Genomic DNA, 24,454 nt, shown 5'->3' on the forward strand with positions numbered 1-24,454 from the left:
AACATAGCTAATTATTAGTATATAAGATGTGAGTTCAGCATAGACTTACAAAATTCTGTGTCACAAGGTAACATATACATTTCATCTTAACATATATTTACTTGGTGCCTAGTATATACCAGGTACTGGGCCAAATGTGAGGATACAGATGAAAGCAACACAAATTCCCAGTTTTGAGGCACTTACAATGTATATTAGGAGAAAGTAAAGGCACTTCAGCTGTTGGAATATTGGAAAGAGTCTGGGCTGAAATAGCCATGAATCACCCAGACTACAAAAGGAATCGTTATGTAATTCCTTAATGGGAGGACAGACACATCAATATGCTGTGAAAAATCCTGTGATAGAGATGTGGCAGGTGCTCTGAGGACATGAAAAGAATAGAAAACCCATCCCAAGCCCTGGGGGGCTTCTTGAGAGAGGCAGGATTTAAATTTTAAGAAATTTAAATTTTATGGAATAAATAAGAGTTACATGGATGATGAAGAAAGGGAAGGGGACTCCACACAGAGAAAAAGAAAATGAGCAATCTCCTGGGGATCATCATGGTTTTTAAGAGAATTCCTTGTTTAGGAGCTTAAATTACAAGGCAGAAGAAGCAGCCAAAAGGATGACCTTGTTGGGGCCAAGGGTTGGCCACCCCAAGATAGACCACATTGGCATGAACATTTTTTTTTATTAAAAGCAATCAAAACCCAGCAGATAGAGGTAACGCTCCTTACCTCCCCCTCAACTGTCTGCTTGTACCAGGAAGAGAACTAGTAATGGAGACTCCCTTTTACGTAAGAAACTTCTCTGCATAATAGGGCAACCTTTGTTTTCCAAACATCTCCTTGTACTTCCCTGATAATGGTCCTTCTTCCCTTTGTATCCTCAGACCCTACTGCTGTCTCTAGCTCATATAAGCTTCATGTTGCCTCATTGTCTATGGAATTTCCATGTCTGTGTAGATTCTCCATAGGTAAGCTATTAAATTTAATTTTCTTCACTTAATCTGTCTCATTGCAATTTGATTCTTAGTCCAGTTAGAAAAATCTTGAAGGGCAGAGTAAATTCTTTCTCCCCAGCAACCTCAATTAGGGGCAAGATTGCTTTGCATTTCATGGTAAAGAAATTGATCTTTATCTTGAAGAAGTTGGGACGCCATTGACTGTTTTAAGTAAGTGAGTGGTGTGATCGCATTTGTATTTTAGCTGGATCTCTCTAGCAGCGGTGTGAAGACTGATGGATCTGGGATGTTAGAAGGCAGAGGCAGAGGAGGATAGGTGACACAAAAGGCCCTAATGATATCTGAACTAGGATTATAGTAGTAGTAGGGGTGGAAAGTATGAAGCAAGTGAATTCAAGAAATATTTAGGAGGTTAAATTGGCAAAATTTGGCAATAAGTTAGATGCCAGAGTTGTGAAAGAGAGGGGTCAAAACAGACTGAATAATGGGGTGCCTGAATGGCTCAGTTTGTTGAACGTGCAACTCTTGATCTCAGTTCAGGTCTTGATCTCAGTTCAAGCCCTAGATTGGGCTCCATACTGGACATGGAGCCTGCTTAAAAACTAACAGACAAACAGGGCACCTGCCAATCTCAACCAAAACAGACTGAATGCAGATTTCTAGTTTGGGTAATTAGGTAAATGCTGTTTTTCAATATGTAAGCCACATTTTAATCAGGAAGCTGAATTAGGTATTCTCATGACTGAAGAAAAACAAGCCAAGTACATTTGTAAAGGTACTCAAAATTATACTCAACTATTTGAGGTAAATGTACCTGAGGAAACTACCTGAAATTTTCTTTCCTGTTTTGGATAATTAGAGGAATTTTGCTTTTCAGAAATAGAGGCTAGAAAAATTCTTGTTAATAATTTCATTAAAATCTTTCAGTATTTATAAAGAAATTTTAGGAAACTTTACTTAAATATTTATTGTTATTTGGGTTTAAATATATAATATAAATAATTTAAAACCCCATTGCCAAAGAATTACTTTAAAACTCAACCATATAAAATGTTACTTTCTTTTTTTTTTTTTTAAAGATTGTATTTATTTATTTGACAGAGAGATCACAAGTAGACAGAGAAGCAGGCAGAGAGAGAGAGGGAAGCAGGCTCCCTGCTGAGCAGAGAGCCGATGCGGGACTCCATCCCAGGACCCTGAGATCATGACCTGAGCCGAAGGCAGCGGCTTAACCCACTGAGCCACCCAGGCACCCCTAAAATGTTACTTTCTTATATTACTAAATGGAGAGTCGAAAGAGCCTCTTTTTTTTTTTTTTAAAGATTTATTTATTTGACAGATATCACAAGTAGACAGAAAGGCAGGTGGCAGGACGGGGCGGGGGGCCGGTGGACAGGCTCCCCGCTGTGTGGGGAGCCCAAAGTGGGGCCTGATCCCAGTACCCTGGGATCATGACCTGAGCCAAAGGCAGAGGCTTAATCCACTGAGCCACGTACACGCCCCGAAAGAGCCGCTTAATTAAAAGTTTATGTGGGACACCTGGGTGGCTCAGTGGGTTAAGCTTCTGCCTTCCACTCAGTTCATGATCTCAGGGTTCTGGGATTGAGCCCTGCATCAGGCTCCCTGTCTGTCAAATAAATAAATAAAATCTCAAAAAAAAAAAAAAGTTTATGTAACAAATTCTACTGCCAACTATATACTCAAGAAAAATAAAAACATATATCCACACAAAAACTTGTACATGAATGTTCACAGCATTGTCATTCATAATAGCTGGAAAATGGAAATAATCCAAATATACATTAAATGTGGAATGGATGAACAAATGTGTCATATCCATACAATAGAATATTATTTGGCCATAAAAAGGAGTGAAGTACTGACACATGCTACAACATCGACGACCCTTTAAAACATCATGCTAATTGACAGAAACTTGTTATAAAAGACCACAGGTTATATGACTCCTGTTGGTAGAGTGACTGCTAGTGGTATGGGGTGATAAAAATGTTCTAAAGTTGTTTAAGATGGTTGCACAACACTGTGAATATACGCAAAACCATTGATTTGTAGACTTTAAATGGATGAATAGTATGTGAAATGCATCTCAAAACCTGTCCTAAAAATTTTTATAAAACTAACAGAACAAGAAATAGCAGTTTAATTATATTAAAGTCATAAAAGCAAAAATAGAGAACAGTTGTAATAGCTTTCAAAAATAGGAAGGCTGTATAAGTAAGGTAAACTGTCATATGTGATAGCTGTAAGCTGATAAATCAAAAATTAGAAAAGTAAGTGTATTTAGAGACACTGAACTAAACAGAAGGAGTTAATGTGATTGCTTCAAAGAATGGGAAGGGTGGGGCAGGGGACTGTTGGTTTTTATGATAGGCTCTATATGATTGTTAACCATGTATTACTTGGTAAAAGTAATTTTAATAAAGAAATTAACCCCATAAATCATATGTATGTATGTATTTGTATGCCATTTTAGCCACAATAGTGACCAAAAATTAAAGCAAATGTGAGCGTGTATAAATCTGATTATGTAAATTCCATTTTTTTAAAAGATTTTATTTATTTATTTGACAGACAGAGATCACAAGTAGGCACAGAGGCAGGCAGAGAGAGAGGGGAGAGCAGGCTCTCTGCTGAGCAGAGAGCCCAATGTGGGGCTCAATCCCAGGACCCTGGGATCATGACCCGAGCTGAAGGCAGAGACTTCAACCCACTGAGCCAAACAGGCACCCCCTGTAAATTCCAATTTTTGCTTTTTCCAAATTCCGAACTCATCTAATCTAGAAGTACTATATAGTTTACCACCAAAAATACCTTGAGAACATTCTACTTCTGCTGTCTGCAGTTCACCCTAGTGAAGTGACCTAAAGAGATCGATGCCTTTAAACAGTCTTTAGAGAGTGCTCTACCCAGAGTTTGCTCCTGGTTCTGCGTAGGTGGGACTGGAAATGCTGGCTGAAAACAGGTGTGGCAAATGGGACATTTGAAGAGGGTAGGCGTGGGTTAGGGGTCAGTTGTATCAGAGAGCTTGAGGCAGCTTGAGGGCAATTAACACCTGAGGGCAAAAAGTGAGGTGAGTGGAGGCACAGTACTGTTTCTTTACAGTTTTTGGCTAGGCCCTTTCTGGCTGCTACTTAAATTTCTGTGCTTCATGTGGAGTTTTTCATATGTGGTGTTTTGAGATAGTTGGAAAGGTAGTAAAGCCAAGAGCTTTAAAAATCATACTGAGCTCCTCATTTGATTTCAACATCTACTTAGAAAAAGGACTTGTATTTTCTCCCATTGGGACTAATTTAGTAAGACCCATTTTTCTTGAATCTCTAGTGCCTAATTGCTCATATTTCTTCGTTAAAACTGTATTATGGTTTAGGATTTTCGTTGCTGTTTAAATCTCTGATGCCCTTTAGGAACCCTTTCATAGGCTTTGTGTTTTGGAGGGAGAGGAAAAATGATCTGCTTTACTTTTGGAATCTGCAAAGGAACTCTGAGGTCCCAGGTGGATTTGGTGTTTGGAAAAGGGAATTTGGGGGACTAAGGTTGACCCTGAGCCCCCAGGTCACTGTTCACATTTACAAAAGCAAACCTGGTATCCCCAATTGCTTTTCTCTTGAGGTTGGCTTAGCTTTATTTATCTTCTGTCTTGGGTCACTGCCCCTGAGGTGCTTCAAAAGCAAAACCCAAAAGACTCAAAACAAAGAAAGCTAAACCAGATTCAAGGAAAAAATGACCTGGCACTCTGGGTTCACTTTTACAAAGGCAAAAAGTCACTTTAAGAGTTCCATAGAATGGTTTTAAGTCAGCCTAGATTCATTGTGTCATTTGCACAAAGTGATCTCAACAGGTCCGAGACCCCAAAGTTTCTTGGGTGGAGACTAGGAGTGAGACTTAGGATGAGAAACTGTCAGCAAGCCAGATGCGTTGACACAAATGAATTCTTCAGTGATTCTGAAGCGATTCAACTATTTTGAGCATATAAATGGGACCACCCATGCAACCATATCTTTCCTTAAGCTAAATCTTTTTGTTTGCTGGACACACACACACACACACACACACACACGGAATGCTGAGGAAGTGAAACTTACAACTCACTTACAGATATTGGCATAAGTCCACTTTATGTTATCAGATTAGTTATAAAAGGTATTTTTGAATCCTTGGTGAAAAAAGAAGTTAGGATACTAATTTTAGATAATCTTATAAATCATGATGAGATAGAACTGAGGCTTCTTATTTTGCTCTTCATTTTTGTATGATCCATACTTTGCTTACTTCCCAAAAGGATTTAAGGTAGAATTATTTTACTTGACTACTGGAACAAACTCTTTTATAGACCTTAATACCAATTTTCATTATAATATGCCTGACTTTATCCTTTAATAAGTAATTGTAAAATTGCTTTTGAATAATCTAGGGAAGTGTTTTTTTTTTTTTTTGTTCTTGTTTGATCTACATCTTTGAATATCAGGTATATATGTTAATAAGTTCACCTGTTGAGACTGTGTCTTACTATTTATTTACAAGACTGAGAGAGATTTTGTGTAATTAATAGCAAATGTATTATTTGTGTACTGCCATCTGAAAGGGAGCAAAGCTCAAGGAAGAGAAGTGAGGTTTTCCATAACTTGGGTTTTAATAGTAAAGATATAGTGCATGCTGTGAAACCTGACTAAATGTGAGAGATAGACCCCAAGGCTATAACTGTGTGCAAGTGAAGGTGAGTTTTTTTCTGGCACTACTCCAGTTTCCTCCTCCCTTTCTATCACACTCTGGCTCCAGAACAGGCATGTTCTTTTTCAGCTATTCCAAAGATCAGGAATCGTGCTTTTTGGTCAAAGCAGGCATGGGTAGCAGCCTATATAATGGGCTCATTGCATCACTGTGGCCTGGCATAAGGTTATGTAGGACCCAAGAATAATGTCCTAGTTTTGCGTTACATCTTTTACTTCAGTAGAACTGTACTTTAACTCACTACCACCACTCCGCCCCCGTGGCTGTTTCTGAATTTTATGCCCCCTGTAACTTCCCTTACTCCTCCATTCAGCATCTCCTATCTTTCAATCGCCCCTTTGCCCCATAAGCGCTTCTCATCTTCTCCAGTGCAGCCCCTTCTCCTCGCAGGATTCCTTCTCCCGCCGTCCCTCCATCCTTCACTCCCTCGTTCCAACTACCCTTCAATTATTCTTCAGGCAATAAGAAATAAAGCTTCTGTTGATAATCCCCCCTACCGCAAAAGAACTGTAGTTTAAAATGTGAAAAAAATGGGATTACATCAAACTGAAAAGCTTTTTTTTTGAGGAAAGCTTTTGAATTTTTTGAGGAACCTCCACACTGCTGTCCATGGTGGCTGTACCAATTTACATTCCTACAAGCAGCGCACAAGGGTTTCCTTTTCTCCACATCCTTGCCAAGACTTTTTATTTCTTTGTCTTTTTGAGAACAGCCATTCTCCTAGGTGTGAGGTGATATCTCATTGTAATTCTAATTTGTGTTTTCCTGACAATTAGTGAAGTTTAGCATTTTTTCATGTGCCTGTTGGCTGTCTATGTATCTTCTTTGGAAGAATGTCTATTCAAGTCTTTTGCCCATTTTTTAACTAGATTGTTTAGGGGGTGTCTGATATTCAATTGTGTAAGTTTTTCATATATTCTGGATATTAACCCTTTATCAAATCTATGATTTGCAAGTATCTTCACCCATTAAGTAGGTTGCCTTTTTGTTTTGTTGATGGTGTCCTTTGCTTTGCAAAAGCTTTTCAGTTTGAGGGGTGCCTGGGTGGCTCAGTCTGCCTTCAGCTCAGGTCATGATCCCAGGGCCCTAGGATCAAGCTCCACATCAGGCTTTCTGCTAGGCAGGAAGCCTGCTTCTCCCTCTCTGGCTCCCCCTGCTTATGTTCCCTCTCTCACTGTCTCTGTCAAATAAATTTTAAAAAATCTTAAAAAAAAAATGGAAACCCATAGGATATTGTATGGTGATAATACTTTAATTTTTAAAAGTGGAACGAGGGCCGCCTGGGTGGCTCAGTGGGTTAAAGCCTCTGCCTTCGGCTCATGATCCCAGGGTCCTGGGATGGAGCCCCACATAGGGCTCTCTGCTCAGCAGGGGGCCTGCTTCCTCCTCTCTCTCTCTCTGCCTGCCTCTCTGCCTACTTGTGATCTCTGCCTGTCAAATAAATAAATAAAATCTTTAAAAAATAAAAAGTAAAATAAAAAAGTGGAACGAAGGGACGCCTGGGTGGCTCGGTTGGACGACTGCCTTCGGCTCAGGTCATGATCCCAGAGTCCTGGGATCGAGTCCCGCATTGGGCTCCCAGCTCCACGGGGAATTTGCTTCTCCCTCTGACCACCTCCTTCCTCATGCACTCTCTCACTGTCTCTCTCTCAAATAAATAAATAAAATTTTAAAAATAAATAAAAATAAAAAATAAAAAAGTGGAACAGGACCTTATAATAATTACAGATGAGGGACACTGATAGACCATTCAGAAATGTTAAAGGTCATTTAATTCTTACTAACATTAGATGCAAATCTTTATCATGATGGAATCTATTTTCTTTATCAGTGCCCCAGGGAAGGAGCCTGGGAGGAAGTCAGTTGACTGCATTCACTTTCCCTAGTTTGCCCACAGGCCACATTGGCCTTTTTCAGAGAGCTGTGAGCTCAAGCCAAAAGAAGTCTGTAGGGTGTTCTTTTTTTTTTTTTTTTTTCTTTGAGATTTTTATTTATTTATTTGACAGAGATCACAAGTAGGCAGAGATGCAGGCTGAGAGGGGGGAAGCAGGCTTCCTGCTGAGCAAAGAGCCCAATGTGGGGTTCGATCCTAGGACCCTGGGATCATGACCCGAGCGGAAGGCAGAGGCTTGAGGCCTGAGCCACCCAGGCACCCCGAGTGCTCATTTTTTTATACTCTGAAGAGCCTGGGAAAAGCCCCTGGTAAACTTGGGATGGTAGTCATCAATCTGTAAGTTATTTCTTGAGTGTCTACTGAGTGGTTACACTCTGTTGGACACACTTTATGCGTTTGCCTGCCTGCTTTATGAAGTTTGTTTCTATTTACTTACCAAATGCAGTATTATGCATTTGAAAAATTGTACACACATGGAAATGAGAAATCAGAATAGGAGAGCAGTATGCTCCCTGGCCCATTATTTCCTCTGCACCTGTATCCATGCATCCTTTGGGGCACAGACAACAGAAATGGTGCTCGCGTTTACAGCCACTGTGTTCGTGGGCTGAGAATAATGAGCAAGCAGTCAGTGGCTCCTATAGAAATCAGCAACTTCTGTCTTTTTTTTTTTTTTTTTAAGATTTTATTTATTTACTTGACAGAGATCACAAGTAGGCAGGGAGAGAGCAGGAAGCAGGTTCCCTGCTGAGCAGAGAGCCCGATGTAGGGCTCCATCCCAGGACCCTGGGATCATGACCTGAACCGAAGGCAGAGGCTTTAGCCCACTGAGCCACCGAGCACCCGTAGCCTCTGTCTTAATATTAAATTGATTGTAGCAGGATGCCCAGGTGGCTCAGTCAGTTAAGTGTCTGCCTTCCACTCATGTCATGATCTCAGGGTCCTGGGATTGAGCCCCATCAGGCTCCCTGCTCAGCGGGGAGCCTGCTTGTCTTTCCCTCTGCTCCTCCTTCCTACTTGTGGTCTCTCTCTCTCAAATAAATAAATAAAATCTTTAAAAATAAATAAAATAAATTGATTTTATCTTCCGTGTATGTTAACTAACTGGAACTTAAATAAAAACTTGAATCTGAAAAAAACTTAAATTTAAAAAACAAATTTATCGTAGCATCCTCATGTATTACTGTAGTTTAGATTACTAGGGTTGTGTGAATAGTTTTTTTTCCTTTATACTTTCTTCAGGTCAACATCAAAACATTACTTGTTTCCATGTTAACTGTCGCCTCCCCACTTTGCCCACTTAAAATGGTAACTCTTGAAGCATAGGACTATTGTCTCATTCAGTACTATATCTCTGGCCTGGCACAGTAGCCAGCACACTATAGGTGGGCAGTCAATGTTTGTTGAAGGAATAAATGAATCTTACCTAGATTGTTGGCCTTTTTTCTACATTGGCAATGAGTTCCTTAACCATGAATGTGCAGCCCTAGGTATCTACAAGTTAATAATGCACAGTGTATATTTCTATAAAATATTAGTGTAAATTTAAAAGCATGTAGATTAGACTTGTCTGCATGTAGGCAGGTAGGTTAAATTTTATGGTTCCTCTAATTTCTAGTGATAAGAGATTTGCATATGAGTATCTGACCACATGTGAAAATTATAAGCATAATATTTCTTTATCTAGGCATCTGTTTTTGTGCTGTTTGGCAGAGGAACCAGTTCTGTATTCACTGTTGGAGTTGGTGTAGGTTTTAAATTCATTAAATGGACACCTCCTTTTCCCACCTGGGGGTAGATCAGCCCAAGAGGAAAAAGAGACTTATTTTAAGGCCTCTTCCTCTTCCAAATCCCAAAGGTCATGTTGCTAATGCCTTTTAGAAAGAAAGGGAGATTACAGCCAACGTATTAAGTGGTTACTTTGTGCTGACTGTGCGCATGCCCACGCATACTTGTGCAAACACACACTTACACCTAAAAGAAGAATCCTTCAAAATGAGGCTTTTGTTAACAACTGTGTGAGGAGCATTTATTATTGAAATTTATTTTAATATATAAATATGTAAACCTTATCTTTAACTCTAGAGTTAATACTTGGCCATTGTGGAATATTAGGTAAATGAAGAATTCAGTAACGGTTACCCATAACCCCACCACACAAATAACAACCATTCTTAACATTCTCGAAAATTTTCTTCCATTCTTTTTTGATGGGTGTTTATGTAATTTTAGTAGGGACGTTTATCACAAGCATCTTACCAAGATACTTAAAATTTTTTGTAAATATCGATTCTAATACTACATAATATTCATCTTACATTCTCTTAACCATTAACCATTCTCTCACCACTTAACCATTCTCTCAGTACTGAGATTTGGGCTGCTTTCAGGTTTTATTTTCCCCCTCAAACTAATCGTTTTTTGATAACAAGGTTAGCATTTTTGAGGTTAAGATCATTATTCTCTACCTTTATTATTGTTTCCTGAGGTTTGAGTCCTAGAACTAGGATTACTGAGTCAAAGGGAATGGCTGTTTTATAGGGTTCTTAAACATGTATTATAAAATCACATTCTGGAGATATTGTGCCAAAATTCATTTTCACTGTCAGTGTGTGTGAAAGTTAACTTTTCCCTCTTTGTGAAAGTTGCTTGTTGCTAAGTAACAGTCAAGAATTACACAGAAGTTTAAATAAATTTAAACTTTAACTTTTCTTTTTCAGGCAGTATATTCTTTTAGCTTTGTTTCAGTGTAGCTTCTGTACCAATATCTTAACTTTTGATACAGCCTAGAATATTGTCCAAAAGAAAATAGAGTGGCTTTTAATATTAGTAGTTACTATTTTCATTATGGAATTTTCACCTTTTGATGGGAACATCTCTACTAAGTTGTATATTGGATGGGAAAAGAGTCAGACAAGTCCATTACCTTCCTAAAGAAGTAGTTTTTTGTAACCTCTTTTTAGGTTTTAATTACCCCCAGAAGTTTTATCCCTCCCAGAGTCCCTGGGTTGGCTCACATATCCTAGGAGTAAATACAAATGCTTCCTTCAGTTGAAAGCAAAACCAGTACACCCCTTACTTACAATGTGAATTAAAACAAGAAGAAAGAAAAGAAAAGAAAAAAAAAAAAAAACAAGAAGAAAGAATAATATAAAAACTGAAGGAAGGTAGTAAGTAAAGTATTTAGCTTTCTGAAACAATTCAAACGGGGATAGGAAGTTGGTTTTAAATGGCTTAAAGGAGATTAGGGTTTTAAAGTTGGATAAGGAGTTTGGTGCTTTGGTTTAGGCACGGCATTGCTTTTAAAAGATTACTTCCATATTTGACAACAATTCTAACTGGAGATTATAGAGCAAATAGTCAATTTTAAAACACTACGGAATACAAGAGGGCTTCTTTTTGTTGTTGTTTGTTTATACAGAATGATTGCCTAGAGTTAACAGGCTGAGTCCTGAAGCCCTCATTTCATAATACTGCTGAGGATCTATCACCAGGGGGAATCCAGCAGAGGTTGTTTAATGCACTTAATTGAGATTATCTGAGCTTTTGGTTTAAATTACTTTGGGAAAGGTCTAGGTACAAACGGCTTCTTTGAAAGGTAAACATACTTAACCTCTAAGAAAAAAGGTTCAATTTAAGTTCCTTGAAATTTTTCAAACAGGTAGTAGCACCAGCCCTTATTAATTAAATTGGAGTATGGGCTGCATATTGTGTAAAGATGAGATCTCTATACGTCAGGTACAAGTGTTACTATAATTCTATTAATAGTGTTTTCATTATTTTATAATTGTTTGAGAATGCAGTCAGGTATTGTATTAGAAAAGCAACCCCTGACAATTTTAGCTATTTCGAAAGCATAAAGATACATGTGCTGTTTTGGTTATAAAGTACAATTAGTGATGAAATTTTAAAAATTAATTCCTTATTCTGTTCAATCTAAGAAGCAGGTCCTATTAAAGTGGATCAAGAGGGGCCTATACTGCATGTATTAGCTATGGGTAAATAGTCAAAAGTTTAACATTTTCCCTATCTTTCTCAGCTCCTTGACCTGTTTATGGTTTGGGATTGGTCTACTTATCTAGCTGATTACGGACAACCAGCTTCTAAGTACCTTCGGGTGAATCCAAACACAGCTCTGACTCTTTTGGAGAAGTGAGTATATTCTGAAGACTTTTTTGCATAACATTATAGCATTTGGTGATTTAGCGATGATTGAACAACTAGAGATTTTCAACAAAAGAGAAATGTCTAAGTGGAGCTTAAAAGCTCAGTCCATTTTAATGACCAAAACATAAGCCTCTTTCTTTGCTGATTGTAATGTTGGTGTTGTTTTATGGGATTGCTGTTTATGTTGATGTGAAACAAAATTTTGGTGCATCTCGTCCAGTTAAAAATAATAGAAATTTAGGTGTTACTTTTCCCTTTCATTATATGGCAGATTTTCTTTTCACTTAATCATATTTCATTTTACGTATCACTGCTAAATTTTCTATTTTTGAATTAAAAATGTATATTATTTTCCTATACTTCAAAATATCTGTGATATATTTGATTTCAAAGGACAAAAGAAACTGCTTAAAATAAATATAAACTTATTTTACCATGCCATGAAACACTGCTGAGACCTACCCCCCCAAAAAAAACCCAAAAAACCCCTGCTTTAAATTTTCTAATGTTAATTTTTCTTTCACCTTGTCTTGCTATGAATGTGATTTGCAGAGTCCACAGAGGGTATGTATTTTAGCATACATTGGTGAAACAACAATATTAGAAAACTTAACATACTTTAGATTTACATACTAATGCAAAAACCCCACTTCATATAGAATGTAAAATAAAGCTGCTAAATTTTTGTGTAGTTGCTCTGAACCTTTATTAGTACCTATTTTCTTTGAAGTATATTTTTCAAGCATAAGGATTAGTGTGATAATTCAGAGCATGCCAAGATATTTTACTTGTGATAGAATAGCATTTAATTTCTCTTTACCAAGCCTCTTCATTCATATATATTCCTAGGATGAAGGATACTAGCAAAAAGAACAATATATTTGCTCAGTTCAGGAAGAATGATCGAGACAAACAGAAGCTGATAGAGACAGTCGTGAAACAGCTAAGAAGTTTGGTGAATGGTATGTCCCAGCACACATAGACTTGGACTGCACTCAGTGAGATCAAATCTGTGATTCAACATTGTTCTCTAACAAGGGTCATGATACGGTAATTTGTTTGCAGAATTTAAAAATGCAGTAGGAAAACAACATTGATGAGAAATTTAAAAAGAAACAATAAAAAATATCATTTGTATGGATTTTTAAATAATTGGTTACTATTTTATATAGGGAAAGTGTGGCGTTAATTTTTTTCACTTTTAGGGAAAAAAGGCAAAACGTAATACATAAATCAGGTCAAAAATTGTACATGAAACTGGTTGTAAATACATTAGAAAAATCTTATATGCCTCTATATATTAAGTATTTTTTTTTCTATTCAGACTTGAATGACTTTTCTGGGTTTTTTCATCAGTATCCAGTTTTGAAATGTAATCATGTCTGATATGGGAGTACTTTACTGTCATTTTGTAACTTAACTTTTATTTTCATCTCAATATGATTTAAGTGGACTAAATTTTCCAATTCTGCAGACTGAGTGAAAAATATACAAATCTTTAAAGTTCCCTGAAATCAACCTTGATTTAACTCAGTAAGAATGTGAATTATTTGTTCTGTTTGGGTGGTTTAATTTAATGGTTTTGAATATGAAGAAAAGGTGTTTGGATTTTCTAAAGATGCAATGTTGTTTCTGTTTAGCAGGGTTAATATTTCTAACTATATTGTTTGTAGTTGACCCCATTTTAGGATTTACTTGGTTTGGTTTGGTTCAAGTTAAAAGAGGACAGGAACGGATTGGAGTAAACCACTTCAGGTGCTGCTTGTGCTAAAGTAGATACGTTCCTACACACAACGTTACCACAGGGGTCAGGTTACTTTCTTCAAATAGCAGCTCTCAGTACCTATCCTCAGTATGGAAACAGGCCAAACCAAATGAACTCTGGAAAATCTAAAACGAATGTACATTTTCTTCTGTGTAAATTACTGTGGTCCAAATGGTGGTATCGACCTGATCCCAAGTTTCTTTTCATTGTATTTTGCTGAATATTCCTTTTTGCATTTTCAGGATTTATGCCTGTAAGAAACTTACACTTGACTCTGTAATATAAGTATAAAGAATTACATGTACATTTTTTGATTTTGTGATGAAATATTAAAAAGGTTGAGCAGGTTGTTGAAATTGCATTGCTGTTGCATCTGTTCAGAGCTTCCTGATTGGAAACAACTGCTTCCTTCGGAAAAACTGTTATTCCCTAGTTACTAGAATGGGGAATGTCACCAAAACAAAGATAATAAGCTTTTATTCTCTTGACCATCTCAATCCTAAAGTACTTCACATTTTAAAAAATACTTCATGGAGAACATGGTAATTCTTCAGGCACAACAACAACAAATACCCAAAAAACCTGGAAGTTAAAAGAGGAGCGGTGAACAGCTAACTCTTTCTTGAAGACTGGAATGTGGCTGTCGGTCTCGCGCCTTAACGTAGCCCTGCAGGGCATTTGGGATGTCGCCCTGGCTTTGGTTGAGGCATCCCCCGTCCGGACAGACGCCGCCTTTGTACTGCTTGAAGTAGACCACTGTGGGTTCGTAGCTGTGATGCGTGAAATTCCCTGTCTTCTGTAATACATATGACACCCTTGCCACTGCCTGCCAACCCCTGGGTTGCACTGTAGGGACAGGGACGCAAAAGCCCAGGGGGCCGGACACAAAACACTGGAGAAGCAACCCAGGTAGACCGACTGGGGTGGGGTACGGTAGCCTCCACAGTGGGAAGGAACGGTGAATTCAGCCCTAGAGACCCGAAAGGCGTCCCGAGATATCTGCTTCTGCTGGGATTCGGAGGTCTCAGCGAAGCTTCGGGCATCAACGACGCTACCGTCTTTTGCAGGCGTCCTAAAGTGGTAGATGAGAAACCGGATCGGTGTGGGGATGTCGGGGAGTCTCGACCCCGGGTGTCCCCTGTAGGTGCCCGCAATGCAAGGCAGACATCCAAGACCTCAATTTCCCTGGAAACTGAAACAGAGCAAAGGGGATAAACCCCAGCCCTTCATAGCTGGAGTGCCGAGAGGGGAAGGGCACCTACAACCTCGAGGGTGGGGATGCCAGAGAACCCGCGTCAGCCCAGGGCGAGGGGTTCGCCCACCCGCGGAGCCGGGGCGTACAGCCGGGAACTTCTGGCGCGAAACGGCAGGCCCCGCCCGAGGATCTGCGCGGGGTGCGGCCCCCAGCCCAGCCCGAGCGCCGCAGCGGCGGCCACTCCCTACTCCTGGTCCCCGGGTGAGCTTGCCGCTGCCCACCGCCTCCAATCATTACTCGGCTCCGAGCGCTTTAAATATGCATGGGCGCGTCACGTTGTATGAATCGGGATCGGTCCTTGGGGAGGGAGCCAATATCTATATAAATATGGCCAGGGTGGGCCGAGTAGAGAGAGAGTGGGGCGGGGGGATGCAGCCCCGGTGACCGCAGCCCACGTTGGCAACACCGGTGAGTTGCTCCTCTCTTAGCTCTCCTTTGCTGCTTCTATCAAAGGAAAGCAGACCCGGGGAGGAGGTGGGAGGCACCCGCGGATGCCGGGCGGGAGTGGTGCTCGGCACCCCAGCGAAGGACTGGCATTTGGGCCCAGAAGCCGTCGGACTAGAGGAAGGCACCGTTCCCTCGGGGCGTGTGGTCGCAGCCGCCTTCTCCCAGTCTGCTTCTAGAACCACGTCGTTTTCCGAGATTTATTAATCTGTTTGAGCCCACCAGTCCTAGGCCCTTTCCGGACCGAACAGGTGAGCCCTGCGCGCTCCGAGCCGCCAGATCTCCGCAGGCTCGCCATGTTCCCCTGGGGGCTGAGCTGTCTGTCGGTGTTGGGGGCGGCGGGCACTGCGCTCCTGGGCGCCGGGCTGCTGCTCAGCCTGGCGCAGCACCTCTGGACTCTCCGCTGGACGCTGAGCCGGGACCGGGCCTCCGCCCTGCCCTTGCCCAAGGGCTCCATGGGCTGGCCCTTCTTCGGCGAAACGCTGCACTGGTTAGTTCAGGTGAGTCGCTCGCACCTCGTCGTGCTCGTACCCCAGCACGGCCCCTTCTCCCCTGACTCCCACGGGACCCTCCTCACCCACAGCGTTCTCAGGGTTCCTAGTCGGCCTCATCCTGTCGCCCAGGGGCCCAGAGAGCATACACAACCCTCGCTGTTGCTCGGCTGCTCCCTTGAAGGGATTGTATGTCGCCGGAGTTCTCCCCAGCGCAACATACACACGACCGGACCCAACACCAGGGTGAATAGAAGGGTTCGGAGAAGGTTCGCCTGAAATCCTGCAAGCACACAGTCAGGAATCAGGGGGCACTTCTCAGCCATGAGGCCTTGGGCGCTCACGTCCCCTTGCTGAGCCTCTCTTCATCTCACCGTTGGGAACAGGAGCATCTATATTTCCATAGGGTAGTCGTCGCGAGGCCCTCCGGGAACCTCGGTTTTGTATAGGAACGCGCCCACTGGGAACAGGGAGTTGTTAGTAAGGGGCGTTTGGGAGACCTGGGCCAGACCCGTAGCCGAGGCCCAGCAGCTCTAGCCTCGCTCCGCCTCGCTCGCAGGGCTCCCGCTTCCACAGCTCCCGCCGGGAGCGCTACGGGACGGTGTTCAAGACGCACCTGCTGGGCCGGCCGGTGATCCGCGTGAGCGGCGCAGAGAACGTGCGCCGGATCCTGCTGGGCGAGCACCGCCTTGTGCGCAGCCAGTGGCCGCAGAGCGCGCACATCCTCCTGGGCTCGCACACGCTGCTTGGAGCCTTTGGTGAGCCGCACAGGCAGCGGCGCAAGGTGAGATGAAACCGAAGAAGCGGCCGTTGGGACGTCAGACGTGCGGTCCCTGGGGCCCTGTTGTGGTCCAGGCTGGGGCTAGGTTTTAGGGGGCACACTTTGAAGCTGGCAGGGAACCCTGGCTAAACAGAGGTGGTTTGGGGCCAGTCCTTTACGTTTTCCAGCTTTGGTTATAAGCCTCCCAGCATTGGGATTTAAGGGTTCTTTCATCTCCGATGTCCTGTGTGTGATTCTGATACCAGAATGGTGGGAAGCCACACTCGGAGAGGGACCGGGTACGACTTCCTGGAGGAGGTGGCATCTGGAGCCTGGATGGATGGGAGGGACTGTATACATCAGAGATCTAGCGGGTATGGCGAGAGCAAAAGCCAATAGGTGTAGGGCCGCTGAGGAGAAAGGGACAGAAATTGGCCTTCTGGCTCCTCTGGAATCGCCGAGCTGAGGAAGCCAGACGGACCCCCGCCAGTACTGACCCCGCGGGCTCCCCACAGGTCCTGGCACGGGTTTTTAGCCGCGGGGCCCTGCAGCGCTTTGTGCCCCGCCTGCAAGGGGCGCTGCGGCGCGAGGTGCGTTCCTGGTGCGCGGCCCGCCGGCCGATTGCTGTCTACCAGGCTGCCAAAGCACTCACCTTTCGCATGGCTGCGCGCATCCTCCTGGGGCTACGGCTGGACGAGGCACAGTGCGCGGAGCTGGCCCGGACCTTCGAACAGTTCGTAGAGAACCTCTTCTCGCTGCCCCTGGACGTTCCCTTCAGCGGCCTGCGCAAGGTACTGCCTCTCTGGCCTCAGACCTTCCTCTTGGGGAGCCCCAGCGTGAAGACAAGGCTCCCTCGGCGCGCCCCCACGCGTCACCTCTAGGGGGGACAGAGGCATGGCCCAGGGTGGGGAGGTGGCATGGTGTGGCAGTGGACGTCGGGGCTGACCTCTGTCTTCACTCGCTGTGTGACCCGGGCGGGAGGCACGCAGATCCTCTGTGGGCCGCGCCTCCCCGGATGCGCTCCAGACCCACCAGTAGCTGGCTTCCCGACTTCGGGGTCTTGGTGACCGCCGCCCAGCCGATCAGCCCAGCTCCAACACTAGCGCGGTGCCCCTTGGCCTGGCCTCCTGCGCCTCTTGGAAGCCCAGATGGCAGCGGAACCTATGGGACCAAAAACGCCGCAGACATTCCTCCTGCCTAGCCTGGGTTGGAGAGGAGTGGGGGCCAGGTCCCCCTCTGTGGCTCCAGGCCCACTAGTTTCCAGAACAGAGAATCCCTGCTTCTTCAGACTTCAGAGCATGGGACCGGGCGCAGAGGGCAACTAGGAGGCTACATATGACTTTTCTTTGTTCATGAGCTGGGGCTTCTCACTGTTTGGATGCCTTGGTTTTCCTCACCTGAATAAAAATTATAGCTATGTATGAAGGGACATACCTTAGGCTGATTGCTTTGAATACATTTCCTGAGTTAATCCTCTCAGCCTGCAAAGTGGTCTCCTTTTATTGGTGAAGAAACTGAAGCTCAGAGATGTTTAGTGACTTACCCAAGATCACACAGGTAGGGGACAGAGGCAAGATTTGAATCTGATTTCCTATGATCTCAAAACCCAAATATTCAGATTCTTTTGCTATGCTTGCTCCCAGAACTTCCACCCTCTTGCCTACTGGCTTACAGAGGCTAATGCTTAGAACATCTGGGAGTGGTCTCTAAGCCAGAGCTTTTTTGGATATATCAAAGTGTGCTTTCCTCTCTACATTGGTGCCCACTGCTCCTGGCTGAGTCAAGTGCAGGGAAAGGTCAATGGTATATGTGCTGCCGAAGCGAGCACGGGAAAGGTCAATGGACTGACCACCTCACTAGGTTCTGTGCCAGGCCTGGGCACTGAGAGCTGTGTGACACTGGGCAATTGCTTGACCCCTCTGAGCTCAGGCATCCTCCTCTCAGGATGACAGTAACAGCTTGCCTTGCCTCAAAGGTGGAATGTGATCATCAAGAGAGAAATATGTGTAGAGATAGTGAGTAGTTCTTGACCATTCACTGAGACCCTACTATGTGCCAGACGTGGAGCTAAGTTGAGAAGCTTGACCCCTGGATCTCAGCAGAGCCAGAACAGCCCCAGGAAGATCTGGGGTGTAGGTCTATAGGCCAGGCCCTCTTAGCCTTCCTGCCCCACCTCCCTTCTCTCCCCACACATCAGGGAATCCGGGCACGAGATCAGCTGCATCGGTACCTGGAGGAGGCTATTGCAGAGAAGCTTCGTGAAGACAAGGCTGCAGAGCCTGGTGACGCCCTTGACATGATTATCCACAGCACTAGGGAGCTGGGCCAGGAGCTCTCAGTGCAGGAACTGAAGGTAGGTGGTGGGAAGGTTCTACTTTTCTTCCTTTTGCATTCCTAGCAGTCTCCACATGCAGGCTGCATCCTTCCCCAGCAGGATTCTGTTTGGCCCCACTTGAAGCCACAGGCACTCCTTAGGGGCAGGGGAAAGTGGAGATGTGAGTTCCAGTCATGGCTCAGCCATACCTACCTGCTCTGTGGCCTTGGGCCAGTCACCATTCCTCTCTGTAAAAGTGTGAAAGGAATGAATCACAGGCCCTTGCATACAGGTTCTGGCCACAAACAGCTCAGCTTTCCCCATCCCCTTCTCTATCACTCCATGCCTTTGCCTCTGCTGTCTCACCTGCCTATAAGGCCCTTTCTACTCTTCCCTGCAAACCCTAAGGGCTCAGGGTCAAGCTCCACATCCTCCTTGAATCTCCCTCTTCTTCCCCAAATCGACCAGGTCACCTGCCACCTTTAACTTCTGTCTTTATTTTTTTAATTTTATTTATTTACTTATTTAACAGAGAGAGAGAGAAAGAGAGATCACAAGTAGGGAGAGCTGCAGGCAGAGATAGAGGGGGAAGCAGGCTCCCTCCTGAGCAGGGAGCCCGACTTTGGGCTTGATCCCAGACTCTGGGATCATGACCTGAGCTGAAGGCAGAGGCTTAACCCACTGAGCTACCCAGGCGCACCTAACTTCTGTTTTGCCACTGTGAGGTGTCCCCTGAGAATTAGAGCCCTCCCCATTTATGTATGGATCAGAGGCATTGGAACTAAGGAGAGAAGCTTTGGAATGGCCTCCAGGACCTGCTGGAGAACCCAAAAAGGAGTGGAGAGGCTGCAGTTGTAGAGGAAGGTTAGAAATAGAAACAACTCAGCCCTTACAAAAGGAACTCCTAGCCTTTCTCTGGGCCTCAATGTCCCACTTTCCAAGAGTCATGAAGGGTGGGGCTCAGCTTTAGTTTCTTCTTTGAGTATGGGGCTAACAGTCTTTATCCTGACACGTAGGTGGTTATGAGATCTGAAAGAATCGGGAGTTAGAAGCAGATGAGCAGTGGGTTCATGAGTTCTGGGAGAGCTGCTGATAGGAACAGTTCTCTGCTGTGAAGGGGAGCGCTTGACAGGGCTGGGGAGGGGATGACAACACCCTCCACGTCAGGAATCTTCTGGTCTGGTCTGGTCTGGGCCTCAGGGGCAGGCCAGGCTGAGGAGGCCTAGCCAGGAAGGACGTTGGCGCTCCCAAGTGGTCCAGGGCAGGCAGTTAGACTTGGGCCAAGTCATTAATTCTAGAGACATTATGGTATGTCTGGCTGGTGTCAGGCTGTATGCTGGGACTAAGGATATAGCCCTGAGCAAAACACAGCCCCTGTCCTTGAGGTGTGGGAGGGGAGGGATACACATTCACCCTAGGATCACACAGATCAATAAACACACTGTGGGTGCCGCCGGGAGCTGGGAGGGCAGAGGGAGGCAGTGAGGGTGAAGGCTGGGGCTTGAAGCCACCAGGCACCAGGCCCCTCCTCTGGCTTACTTGGTCAGTGCAGACTGGGAGGAGGGTTCTTCTCTCACTGGACCTAACGGGGCAGGGGGAGGGGAAGCCACGATGCCTCCTTTGCTTGGAGGCTGGCGCGACCGCCGCAGGTGCCTTCCCCGTCCTCCCACCCTCACCCCAGTTCCGGTCAGGACGCCCGGCAGGGGTTGCCGGTAGCACCACCAGGTGGTTAGAAGCACCGAACTCCCGAGCCCGACTGCTAGGACTACCCTGAGCGCCCCTTGGAATCCCAGTCTCCACCCTTGTAAAACGGGGGCAGTAAGTGTGCCTCACGGGGCTGGGATGAGAATCGAAGGAGTGAACACACTAAGAACACACACGGTCAGGTCCGAGAGCTGTCTCTGGGAGCCCTTCCAATGATTCTGGGTTTGGTCGCTGCCGTATGGGGCTTTCTCAAGAGGCAGACTTGGGATTCGATCGACCCCGGGCCCGCGCACAGAGCCGCCGCTCTGGCTTCCGCGCAACGCTAAATTTGGGCCCTCTGCTGCCCAGCCACGGGGCTTTGGGGGGCTTTGCAGCCGGGGCCGCAGACTCAGCGCCGCCCCGGCTGTCTTGCAGGAGACGGCTGTGGAGCTCCTCTTCGCCGCCTTCCTCACCACGGCCAGTGCCAGCACGTCCCTCGTCCTGCTGCTCCTGCAGCACCCGGCGGCCGTCGCCAAGATCCGGCAGGAGCTGGCGGCGCAGGGACTGGGGCGCGCGTGCGGCTGCGCGGCGGGGGGCGGCGCGGGGCCCCGGCCGGACTGCGGCTGCGAGCCGGATCTCAGCCTCGCGGCGCTGGGCCGTCTGCGCTACATCGACTGCGTGGTCAAGGAGGTGCTGCGCCTCCTGCCGCCGGTGTCCGGGGGCTACCGCACCGCGCTGCGCACCTTCGAGCTCGACGTAAGTGCGCGCGCCCTCCCCGCCACCTGCCGCGGGGCGGGCGGGGCCGGGCGGATTAGCTCCGCGCGGTCGCCTCTTCCCCTCTGAGCCTCCGCTTTCCGCCTTGAAACGGGCCGAGCTCGGTCGCGTTCCCCCCGTGCACGAGGGAGGGGCGCAGAGCCTGGCGCTTGGCGAGCCGACGAGGCTAGGAACAGGCTTTCGGCAGCGGCGAGTGTCAGTCAATTCAATGAGAATTTTTATTTTTTTAAGGATTTTATTTACTCGATTGAGGGAGGGAGAGAGAGCACGAGCGGAGGGAGGGGCCGAATGAAAAGCAGACTCCCCGCTGAACAGGCAGCGCGACGTGGGACTCAGTCCCGGGGACTCCGGGATCCTAACCTGAGCAGAAGGCAGGCACTTAACAGACTGAGCCACCCAGGAACCCCAGAACTGAGTTTTAGAATAAAAACATACTTTCCTCCGTGCAGCACTCCCACCCCTTAGCCAGTGAGTGCAGGTGGGGAACAAGGAGAGCCCTCCCCCTACTGTGCCGCGCACCCCACTCCCCTACTTCCTCACAAGCTCAAGGAACCGGTCATTGTTACCGCGGCCTGGCTCCATCTCTGTAAGACCTTGGGCAGCACCCTCTACACTCTGGGTCTCAGTTTACTCTCTGGAAGGAAGTAGGTCTTGGCCCCTTCTGGCTCTGACACGTCAGTCAAGTGGTACCAGGGCTGTGAGACAGCGAGAGTGTAGCCCTCGTTAGCCAAACTTAGAACGTTTGCCTGAATGACTGTCGTTGCGGGCAGAGATCGGGCCCCTCCTTCCCTGAGCCTTAACTTTAAAGAGTGAAGAAATCTGTGGTGCATTGCCTACCAGTGGTCCATGGCGCCATAGCGGCTGGGATTCTGCCCTGGAGGAGTTGGTGATGGGGAGAAAGGAGGCCAGGACCAATAACTTCATCCCAAACTGGTGTGACGAAGATAGTGGTCGTTAGTGCTGAATAACACCAAAACATTTTAGGGGCTGACATTTGACATGCAGCAGTGAAGGGTTAGGATGGGGACAGGACACCGCGGAGAGGGGACCATCCAGACAAAGGCGGGTGGATTAGTGACGTGTTTAGAAGTGTCTGGGATGCTGCATCTAGGAATTCGGACTTCATTCTACAGTCTAAGGGAAACAGGAAGGAGAACACAGGTCGACGGGGGTGGGGGTGGGGGTGGGGGGAACAGAAGGGGAGCCATCCTCCAGTTTACAGATGGGGAAACTGAGCCTAGAGAGGTGGGAGAGAGAGCGAGCACGTGCTCCTTGCTCAGGCTAGGGAAGCAAGATAGTGGGGGAGGGGTGGTTGGAAGACACATCAAAAAGTAGAATAGTTAAAAAAAAAAAAAGTAAAATAGTTGAAAAACCCGAAGATGAGTAAAGGAAACCTAAAAGCTGCCTTTCAGCATTTTAAGGGTGCCTGTGTTTAACTCCCATGTGCATCTTCTTGAAGTGTGGCTACCAGACGTAAATATTATTGTACAACTAATGGAATGGGGGAGAGGGTGTTAGAGAGTCAGTTTGCAGTTCCGGGCAAAGAAGAGCTTTATAATGGACTGACCACAGAGGAATGAGGGTCCCTGTCCTTCCTGTTGTTCCCGCCCAGGTGGAGGGTAGGTGCAAAACTAGAACGTAGGTCTCTTGATCTAAGTTCAGAAGAAAAAAAGACAAAAACAAAACACTGAAACATAAACAGCAATAGATCACATTTAGCGATCCTTAATATATGCCAGACCGGTATTCTATTCTCAAGGCAAAACCGGGCAGTTTTGTTCTTATTTTAGTCAATTAAGAAACTGAGGGTCGGAGAGCCTGAGTACCCAGCCTTAAGTCACACAGCTCACCAGAGAGGGAGCTGAAATTGAAACGCAGAGCGTTCTCCTAGTTTGCGGCTTAGGCGTGCGTTCCTGCAGACCCCCGGGGTGGAGGGTGGGTTCAGGACCCGGCTCCAAGCGCCTCGTAGTCAGGCGGGTCTCCTCACTTCCCCGCAGGGCTACCAGATCCCCAAGGGCTGGAGCGTGATGTATAGCATCCGGGACACGCATGAGACGGCCACGGTGTACCGCAGCCCGCCTGAGGGCTTCGATCCCGAGCGCTTCGGCGCGGCCGGCGAGGATGCGCGGGGCGCCTCGGGCCGCTTCCATTACATCCCATTCGGCGGCGGAGCGCGCAGCTGTCTCGGCCAGGAGCTGGCACAGGCGGTGCTCCAGCTGCTGGCGGTGGAGCTGGTGCGCACGGCGCGCTGGGAGCTGGCCACGCCTGCCTTCCCCGCCATGCAGACCGTGCCCATCGTGCACCCGGCAGACGGGCTGCGGCTCTTTTTCCATCCGCTCGCGCCTTCGGCAGCGCGAGATGGGCTATGCCTCTGACCCGCTGCGCTTCGGGACAGGACTTGGCCCCTGGCCCCGCGCGCTGTGAGCGCCGCCCATCTGCGGTTTCCTAGTGCCGGCTCGGGCGCTCGCTCACTCGTTCAACAAACGGTCACCGAATGCAACTCAATGCCAGACTTCGAGGGAGGAGGAGCGCGAGCCCGAGCCGCGGGAAGCCGGCGGGAAGCTGCCTTCTGTGCCCTGAGGAAGGGAAGGTCGTGAGCCTAGCCTCCCTTTCCCAGGATCTCCAAGCAGCGACGAAGGGAACAGATCTTCCCTAGTTGACGCGGGCCCTCGCTTCCGGCGCCAGTGCCGGGAGGTCGCCTGGATCTTGAGGTGGTGGGGAGCATTGCTAGGGCAGGACTGGACCGTGCCAGAGACCCAGCGAACGCGACTGGACATGCAACCCTTGGGAGGAACCGCATCTCCGGCCTGGTTTGGGGGCCTTAGTAAGACACCGGAAAAGCGCCCGGCAGCCCACCTGGGCTTGGTGCGCCAAGGCCACCCTGCCCAGCTGTCTCGGCGGAAACTCAGAACTGTGGGAGCTTCCAGGGCTGTAAAATGGCTCAACATCACTGATAGTGCTGGCGACTTCTTAAAAATTCCAACTTCAGGAACGCGCTTAATCTTCCCATATATACAGAGGAGAATAAGTACAGAGAGATGTCTCTAAGGTTGAAATATTTTCCTGGAAGTCTGAGACATCATCAGAGAGGGATGGGATACTTCTACCGAAAACAGGAAGGCCAAGAAGAAAGTTTCCGGGCAGCAGTTTTGTGGGGTGACTAGGGCTTAGCTAGGCAGCTGCTCCCTGGTGGGAAGGTGTGCGGTAGG

General features: G+C 46.4%; 2 protein-coding genes across 3 annotated transcripts in view; both read left to right on the forward strand.

Moving 5' to 3' along the window:
• EXOC6 (exocyst complex component 6) overlaps positions 1–13,885 on the forward strand; it is a 231,158-nt gene extending 217,273 nt beyond the window's left edge. For both annotated transcript variants that reach the window (XM_044240115.1, XM_044240114.1), the window contains exons 21-22: positions 11,632–11,744; positions 12,609–13,885. In XM_044240115.1, coding sequence (XP_044096050.1) covers positions 11,632–11,744; positions 12,609–12,741 — 246 coding nt within the window. In that variant the 3' untranslated portion in view covers positions 12,742–13,885. The remainder of the gene's footprint in view (positions 1–11,631; positions 11,745–12,608) is intronic.
• Positions 13,886–15,519: 1,634 nt separating this feature from the next.
• On the forward strand, positions 15,520–23,620 carry LOC122898976 (cytochrome P450 26C1). Its single transcript, XM_044236630.1, has 6 exons — positions 15,520–15,723; positions 16,274–16,498; positions 16,990–17,265; positions 18,672–18,827; positions 20,907–21,227; positions 23,243–23,620. The coding sequence occupies exons 1-6, from the start codon at positions 15,520–15,522 to the stop codon at positions 23,618–23,620; spliced, it is 1,560 nt and encodes a 519-aa protein (XP_044092565.1).
• The last annotated feature ends 834 nt before the right edge of the window (positions 23,621–24,454 follow it).

Source organism: Neovison vison, chromosome 2 (genome assembly GCF_020171115.1).
Source record: "Neovison vison isolate M4711 chromosome 2, ASM_NN_V1, whole genome shotgun sequence".
In the NCBI taxonomy this organism is placed as follows: Eukaryota; Metazoa; Chordata; class Mammalia; order Carnivora; family Mustelidae; genus Neogale; species Neogale vison.

Coding starts and splice junctions, on each gene's coding strand:
- LOC122898976 (XM_044236630.1), top strand. CDS start 15,520: ATGTTCCCCTGGGGGCTGAGCTGTCTGTCGGTGTTGGGGGCGGCGGGC. Junction 15,724..16,273: donor CGCTGCACTGGTTAGTTCAG/GTGAGTCGCTCG, acceptor CCTCGCTCGCAG/GGCTCCCGCTTCCACAGCTC. Junction 16,499..16,989: donor CGCACAGGCAGCGGCGCAAG/GTGAGATGAAAC, acceptor GGCTCCCCACAG/GTCCTGGCACGGGTTTTTAG.